A 9242-nucleotide genomic window follows, 5' to 3' on the forward strand; every position below is an offset into this window, starting at 1 on the left:
TCATGCTAAATGCAATAGTTTCAGTCAGCAAACGCTTATGAAATAGAATGACGGACAACATCAGAAATAAACACTGCCTACACATTTCATGGCAATTATGACAATTTTTCTTGGGGCATGAATTAAAAATGCATCTTCTACTACATGTAATATATATTACAGATTCAAATTATAATATACATTATTAAATGTCTATCCCTCAGAAGCAGAGATTTGTCTGTGTAGAAACCATGCACAAAAATGTTTTCAGATCTAATGCTCAGCCTTCTGTCTGATATACACCTCTGGACAATATTATAGACACTATTAAATACTTTGTAAGTAATGTAGAGTACCCCATCCCACAAAAAAAATAAAAAAAATAAATAAATAAACTATCTAGTGAAACAGCTTTCATCTATATACACTCATATGTTTGAGACATAACTGCACAGGATAAAACAAATAACAATCCTATACTTCCTGGGGGTCTCATGTTGAAATGAAATATTAACCATAACTGGCTCCCTCAGCAATTTCCCAGCCAGTACTAACTATCAGACAGATCATGAGTTTTGAGCGCTATAGGGAAATTAACGACAGCAGCTTTTTCGGTGGTATTTCACTCCCTAAAGCACTGGTATTATGATTTTAAAAAAAGCAGGCGTTTGTGGGCGATATGGCAGCGTTGAGCTCCATAACGCACCCAAATACCACCACTGCTTTGAGCTGCTTTGACGTGCTCGTGCATGATTTCCCCATAGACTATAATGGGGAAAACCGGCAAAAAAAAGCCTAACACCTGCAATAATGGAGCGTAAAGCTCTGTAGCGCAGCCCCATTAAAGTCTATGGGGGGGGGGGAAAGTACGTTTACACCTAACACCCTAACATAAACCCTGAGTCTAAACACCCCTAATCTGCTTCCCCCAACATCACTGCCACCTACATTACTGTTTAGAACCCCAAATCTGCTGCCCCCAACATCGCCGCCACCTGCATTACTGTTATTAACCCCTAATCTGCTGCCCCAATCTCGTTGCACTTGCCACCTAGCTACACTTATTAACCCCTAATCTGCTGCCCCCAATGTTGCTGTCACTATACTAAAGTTATTAACCCCTAAACCTAACCCTAAATCTAACCCTAACATAACCATATCCCTAACACTCACTAACTTTAACCTAATTAAAATAATTCCAAATAAATATTACAATTAATACCTAAATAATTTCTATTTAAAACTAGATAAATACTTACCTGTAAAATAAAACCTAAGCTAGCTACAATATAACGAATAGTTATATTGTATCTAGCTTAGGTTTTATTTTTATTTCAGAGGTAAGTTTGTATTTATTTTAACTAGGTAGATTAGTTAGTAAATAGTTATTAACTATTTACTAACTACCTAGTAAAATACAAATTTATCTGTGAAATAAAACCTAACCTGTCTTACAGTTAAACCTAACATTACACTAAAATTAAATAAATTACATTAATGAAAGACAATTAACTAAATCACAAAAAACACTAAGTTATACAAAATTAAAAAGAAATGATCAAATATTTAAACTAATTACACCTAATCTAATAGCCCTATCAAAATAAAAAAACCTCAGAAATAATAAAACCCCTAGCCTAAACAAAACTGCCAATAGCCCTTAAAAGGGCCTTTTGCAGGGCATTGCCCCAATGAAATCATCTCTGTTACCTGGCAAATAAAAATACAAACAACCCCCCAACAGTAAAACCCACCACCCACACAACTAACCCCCCAAATAAAAACCTACCTAAAAAAACCTAAGCTACCCATTGCCCTGAAAAGCGCATTTGGATGGGCATTGCCCTTAAAAGGGCATTCAGCTCATTTACATTGCCCAAACCCTAAGCTAAAAATAAAGCCCACCCAATAAACCCTTAATAAAACCTAACACTAACCCCCGAAGATCCACTTACAGTTTTGGAAGACCGGACATCCATCCTCATCCAGCCGGGAGAAGTCTTCGTCCAAGCGTCAAGAAGTCCTCAACGAAGCCGGGAGAAGTCTTCATCCAAGCAGTAGTTTCAGTCAGCAAACTCTTATGAAATAGAATGACGGAAAACATGAGAAATAAACACTGCCTACACATTTCATGGCAATTATGACAATTTTCTTGGGGCATGAATTAAAAATGCATCTTCTACTACATGTAATATATATTACAGATTCAAATGATAATATACATTATTAAATGTCTATCCCTCAGAAGCAGAGATGTGTCTGTGTGGAAATTATGCACCCCCCCCCCCCCCCAAAAAAAAAAACCCATAATAAACTATCTAGTGAAACAGCTTTCATCTATATACACTCATATGTTTGAGACAGAACTGCACAGGATAAAACAAATAACAATGCTATCCTTCCTGGTGGTCTCTTGTTGAAATTAAATCTTAACTATAACTGGCTCCCTCAGCATTTTCCCAGCCAGTACTAACTATCAGACAGATTACGAGTTTTGAGCGCTATAGTGAAATTAACGACTGCAGCTTTTTCGGTGGTATTTCACTGCCTATAGCGCTGGTATTATAAGTTTACAAAAAGCAGGCATTTACGGGTGATATGGCAGCGTTGAGCTCCATAACGCACCCAAATACCAGCGCTGCTTTGAGCTGCTTTGACGTGCTCGTGCACGATTTCCCCATAGACTTCAATGGGGAGAGTCGGCAAAGCAAAAAAGCCTAACACCGACGATAACGGAGCGTAAAGCTCCAAAGTGCAGCCACATTAAAGTCCGTGGGGGAAAAAAAATGTACGTTTACACCTAACACCCTAACATAAACCCCGAGTCTAAACACCTCTAATCTGCTTCCCCCAACACCGCCGGCACCTACATTACTGTTATTAACCCCTAATCTGCTACCCCAACATCGCTGCCACCTACATTACTGTTATTAACCCCTAATCTGCTGCCCCCAACATCGCTGCCACCTACATTACTGTTATTAACCCCTAATCTGCTGCCCCAATCTCGTTGCCACCTAACTACACTTATTAACCCCTAATCTGCTGCCCCCAATGTTGCTGCCACTATACTAAAGTTATTAACCCCTAAACCTAACCCTAAATCTAACCCTAACGTAACCAAATCCCTAACACCCACTAACTTTAACATAATTAAAATAATTCCAAATAAATATTACAATTAATACCTAAATTATTCCTGTTTAAAACTAAATAAATACTTACCTGTAAAATAAAACCTAAGCTAGCTACAATATAACGAATAGTTATTTTGTATCTGGCTTAGGTTAGATGCCCATCCATATGCCCTTTTCAGGGCAATGGGTAACTTAGGTTTTTTAGGTAGGTTTTTATTTGGGGGGGGGGGGTTGGTTGTGTGGGTGGTGGGCTTTACTGTTGGGGGGTTGTTTGTTTTTTTATTTGCCAGGTAAAAGAGCTGATTTCTTTGGGGCAATGCCCCGCAAAAGGCCCTTTTAAGGGCTATTGGCAGTTCAGTTTAGGCTAGGGATTTTATTATTTGGGGGGGGCTTTTTTATTTTTAGAGGGCTATTAGATTAGGTGTAATTAGTTTCAATATTTGATAATTTCTTTTTTATTTTGTGTAACAGTGTTTTTTTGGGGGGATTTAGTTAATTGTATTTCATTAATGTAATGTATTTAATTTTAGTGTAATGTTAGGTTTAACTTTAAGACAGGTTAGGTTTTATTTCACAGGTAAATTTGTATTTATTTTTACTAGGCAGTTAGTAAATAGTTAATAACTATTTACTAACTAATCAACCTAGTTAAAATAAATACAAGCTTACCTGTGAAATAAAAATAAAACCTAAGATAGCTACAATGTAACTATTAGTTATATTGTAGCTAGCTTAAGTTTTATTTTACAGGTAAGTATGTATTTAGTTTTAAATAGGAATAATTTAAGTATTAATTGTAATTTTTATTATTATTTTAATTAGGTTAAAGTTAGTGGGTGTTAGGGTTAGGGTTACGTTAGGGTTAGGGTTAGACATAGGGTTAGATTTAGGGGTTAATAACTTTAGTATAGTGGCGACGACATTGGAGGCAGCAGATTAGGGGTTAATAAGTGTAGTTAGGTGGCAGCGATTTTGGGGGCAGCATATTAGGGGTTATTAACAGTAATGTAGGTTGCGGCAATGTTAGGGACAGCAGATTAGGGGTTAATAAGTGTATGTAGGTGGCGACAACATTGGAGGCAGCAGATTAGGGGTTACTAATATTTAACTAGTGTTTGCGATGCAGGAGTGCGGCGGTTTAGGGGTTAATATATTTACTATAGTGGCGATGATGTCTGGAGCGGCAGATTAAGGGTTAATAATTTTATTTTAGTGTTTGCGATGCGGGAGGGCCTAGATTTAGGCGTTAATAGGTAATTTATGGGTGTTAGTGTACTTTGTAACACTTTAGTTTTGAGTTCTATGGTGCTGCTTTGTAACGTAAAACTCATAACTACTGACTTTCAGGTGGCGGTACAGATCTTGTAGTTTTGGCCGGACAGGCAAACTCGTAATACCGGAGCTATGGAAGTTCCATTGAAAAATTACTTTTTGAAAGGTGCAGTAGTTTTGTTGCGTGACGGCCAAAAAGGTGTGTGGTACAGCTATACCTACAAGACTCGTAATAGCAGCGGTAGTGAAAAAGAGCCATAACACTGCTTTTTCACTCATAACACACAACTCGTAATCTAACTGTATATTAATCTCTAACACTTCTAACTCCAAATAAATTAATCCTATTGATTAATACACTCAATAGACTCCAAACAAAATCCTAATATGAACCCCACACTGCTATATTTGTTTGCCTTCATTTAATAGACTTACTTATGCTATGAATAATACATGGACAAAAATTAAATATAACATCTATTTTGAACATGAAATTTGAAGCCACTAAATCAGTACAAAGAAATAATATAACAGTGCTTACTTTTTTCTTTTCTAGTTAGTGAATATATGGAAACAAAAGGAGCAGCATACATAAGAGTCACATGAATCAAACACAATAGCACTATACATTTTCCATAGTAGACAGAAAGAGGATCATTGTAATTTTAAATGTCTGCAGACATCAGCAGTAGAGGGTGTATAAAAGGGATGTGCTCATTGCTATAGACAGCAGCAAGCACTTGCTTCAGAATACCATCCAAAATGGTTAAGGTAAAGAGGAACAGTTCTGAGATATTATTTCTTATGTAGGTTCATAATGTTCTCTTACTCTGTTGCTGTTGTTTCTACACATATTTCTTTGAAAACTGTGCATTGACTACAGGAATTAATCTTTGCAGAGGTGAATAGTGTAAATGTATGAAATATAATCTTCTCTCTACAGATAATCATCTATGAGGACAAGAACTTCCAAGGCCGCTCCTATGAGTGCAGCTTGGATTGTTCAGACCTGACCTCATATTTCAGCCGCTGCAACTCCATCCGGGTAGAAAATGGCAACTGGATACTTTATGAACAGACAAATTACAGGGGGCACCAATACTATCTCAGGAGAGGAGAATATCCTGATTTCCAGCAATGGATGGGTTACAATGACTCCATCAGATCCTGCCGTCTAACTCCACAAGTATGAATGTTTCTAATGTGCATATACCAGTGACAGTGTTATGCTTATACTTATAACCGTTTTTGGAAAGCTATAGTGATTTTTTGTCCCTTTTTAAAGCAATCTGGGCTCTTACTTAGCAGTGGTCGTGCTGCAAGATGCTTAAAAGAGTTGAGCATTTATTATTTGAATTCTCAACCTTCAGAGGAACCTCTTGCCTTACATTAGCCATTTACATGTCCTCTAATCTATCTGTGGCAAAAAGTGGAGTTATGAATGGGGAACTAATTAATAGACATACATCCAAAGCACTCCAGCCACCAGAAAAAAAATATTTGTTTAAAAGACCTTTATTCTCATTAGTTGGGTCCAAACGTTTACAGGAACAACGTTTAAAAACTACAATAGGCTCTTAGTCATGTACGTACATGACTAAGAGCCTATTGTAGGTTCGAAACGTTGTTCCTGTAAACTTTTGGTCCAAACTAATGAGAATAAAGGTATTTTAAACAAAGTTTTTTTCTGGTGGCTGGCGTGCTTTGGATGTATGTCTATTTGGATTGACAAGATTTGGCAAATCTTACTCCGTGCCCCACAAACAGGTGTGCTGTTCTTCTTTCTTTTTGAGCTATTTAATAGAGACAGAAAAAGGCAATATAATATGTAGATGTTTTTATATTGTTAACACCCTCAAACTTTATAGTGTAGAACCTTCTCCTTAAGCCAGTTGTATGTATTGTTAGCCTGACTCTTTCATTTTGCTGCACATGTCTCTGTAATATTTCTCAATTATTGATTTACACCACTGTTAATTCAAGTATATATTAATAACAGTTTTCTGAAAGAATTAAATTATTTTAACAAAACATTAATGATTTATGTTGTGAAAGGCAAGATTAAAGTAGCATCAAACTAAATAAACTGATCATGAATTAAAAGAGCAGCAATTAAACTTTCAAAATAAAAAGGGTTTATACACCTCCGATATTCAAGTATTAATTGTTCACTCACTGAAAAGGAGTTTTTCTGCTGGACAAAAACACAATTGCATATATTTAATCTGCATCTGACATTTATCCTACTTTATTTTTTAAATCAAGCACCGTGGTCCATTCAGAATAAGGATCTATGAGAGAGAAGAGTTCAGAGGTCAGATGATGGAGTTCACTGAAGATTGTCCTCATGTGTATGAGCAATTCCGTTATCATGACATCCACTCCTGCAATGTGTTTGATGGTCACTGGATGTTCTATGAAGAGCCCAACTACAGGGGGCGCCAGTACTACCTGAGACCTGGAGAATACAAGAGACACACGGATTGGGGAGCCATAAACTCCAAAATTGGTTCCTTCAGACGAGTCATGTATCATTAAAATAAAACTATTTTATCCTGATATCATAAATAAAACTATTAAAACTGACACATCTTTCTTCTGTAGCTCATTTAATCTACCATAGTTGTAGGACTTTTTTTTTATAATGTTGAAGCTGGCTTGGTGATATGTTCATGAAGAGAGAAACCTTGCTCTTGGAAATAGATAAGAAGAAAATAATATGCGATCATTACCTTCACTATATGGGGCCTATTTATCAAGCTCCGTATGGAGCTTGATGCCCCATGTTTCTGGTGAGCCTTCGGGCTCACCAGAAACACAAGTTATGAAGCAGCGGTCTAAAGACCCCTGCTCCATAACCTGTCCGCCTACTCTGAGGAGGCGGACAGACACCCCCTGCTAGCGGCCGATTGGCCATGAATCGGCAGGGGCGGCATTGCACCAGCAGTTCACAAGAACTGCTTGTGCAATGCTGAATGTGGAGATCATAATGCTGTCCGCATTCAGCGATGTCTGTCGGACATGTTCCGCTGATCGGATCATTTCGGACAGACATTTGATAAATAGGCCCCTTTGTGTATTTATTGATGAGTGAATGTCAACAGCTAAAAACTAAATCATTAAAAAATATATAAAAAGTAGGGGATCCATGTACTAAGCAATGAATGCTTCTTTGGAGCCCATGTGGTTCAGGCTTACTCATGCTGAGGTGATGGAGATTAATCACCCCAAACCCAGTTTACCCACTTATTACTAAATGGGGCCCTATATATAATGAGGTTTATCCAATATAACCAAAAGTATATGCAACTATCAAGGTGCTATAAACCCTCAATCTAGCAAACAGTAATAAGCATTCACTGCTCTTCAGTCAAAAACAAGAACATTTTTATTATAGTAATAACATTTAGGTACAGCTACATGCATCTTCTTCAGACCAATAAGAATGACCTCAAAACAGACACATTTATAACTTCAGCTGCACTGCATAAACAATCAAATCTGTGCCAGGGCCAAAATCCCACTCCCAATTAAAAACAATACAATGGCACAGTTGATCAATAACATCCCATAAAGAATATATTAACAGTAGCGTATTTGCTCACAGAAATTTAAGAGTAAGTGTCTATACCACATACCATCCCATTAGCTTGTAATACCATTTACCACATGAAGATACTGGGGCTTATGGGGGCAGGTCATGCATGTTTAAATACAATCCTTAATAGCTCTGTAAAGCATAGCTATCACCATCCCTTTACTACTGCACTAAATTATATATAAAAGATAGAACAAATAAAATGAGCTAAGCTGGTGAACAGAATGTAATTGCCCTCTGCACGTTGGTCTCCATATAAAGTACCCAATCATCCATAAGGATAACTTTGCCACCCACCTATAAGCATGCAGGAGAAAAAATAATAAACATGGTAACCCTCTACAAATAACTAATAATAATAATAATAACCCTAAACTTTTACGGTAACTAACACAGCAGTTACCCCAGCAACCATACATAACTATAGGAAATAAACAATGTCATTTGAATCAATCAGAGAATAATATTACCATAGCAAACAACAATACCTACAGCTCTCTAAGTTGGAAGTGAATACATTAAGAATAACTACTGTTAAAGTGAACGATTGTAAAGAATATCTGCTAAACCAGGTAAAGAAGCAACATCCCCTATATGTAGGTATCTTCAAGGATACAGCAGCGGTACTAATCAAATGTCAACCGCTATATATGATGTGTGAGCATCCACTTCAAATCCACTCTTTCTCCTTATTCATCCTTTCCCTCACCACCCACTGCCAGTCTCTGACCATTGCTTAATGTTGGCCATGGTGCGTGACTGATTAATCACTGCAATGCAAGCATCACTGATTTCCTATCATAGCCGACATAGAATGTTGCTGGGCTCTCTGCACACAGGCCTCTATTATCGCCAATTTCTCATCTTCACTGTACAGCTCCTCCCTCTTCCTGGGCTTCTGAACTTGCCCAGCAGATGCCTGCCCTCCCTCCTTTGATGAGGGACCAGCCCTCTCTCTTTGACCTGTCCTTACAGCTGGAGTCCTCCTATCCCCTTCTCCAAGCCCAGGTTCAGGCCTTCCTCCATTTGTCCCTACTCTAGACTATCCTAGGTGGGACACTCTACCTCTCTCCTCCCTCAGCTCTGGTCCTAACCCACTAGCCAGCCTTTAAACTATCCCATTTCCTTCCCCCTATTTCACCACCTAACCATACCTGACCGCCTCTAATATCCCCGCTAGCAACTAAAGCTGCCCTATCGTTCCCTCGCCCCCCCTTTATCCCTCTCTTCACCCCTCCATCTAATAATGTAACTCC

General features: G+C 37.9%; 1 protein-coding gene across 1 annotated transcript; it reads left to right on the forward strand.

Moving 5' to 3' along the window:
• Positions 1-2668: 2668 nt before the first annotated feature.
• On the forward strand, positions 2669-6926 carry LOC128638628 (gamma-crystallin 1-like). Its single transcript, XM_053690704.1, has 3 exons — positions 2669-2677; positions 5332-5574; positions 6654-6926. The coding sequence occupies exons 1-3, from the start codon at positions 2669-2671 to the stop codon at positions 6924-6926; spliced, it is 525 nt and encodes a 174-aa protein (XP_053546679.1).
• The last annotated feature ends 2316 nt before the right edge of the window (positions 6927-9242 follow it).

This window comes from Bombina bombina, chromosome 1 (genome assembly GCF_027579735.1).
Source record: "Bombina bombina isolate aBomBom1 chromosome 1, aBomBom1.pri, whole genome shotgun sequence".
Lineage (NCBI taxonomy): Eukaryota > Metazoa > Chordata > Amphibia > Anura > Bombinatoridae > Bombina > Bombina bombina.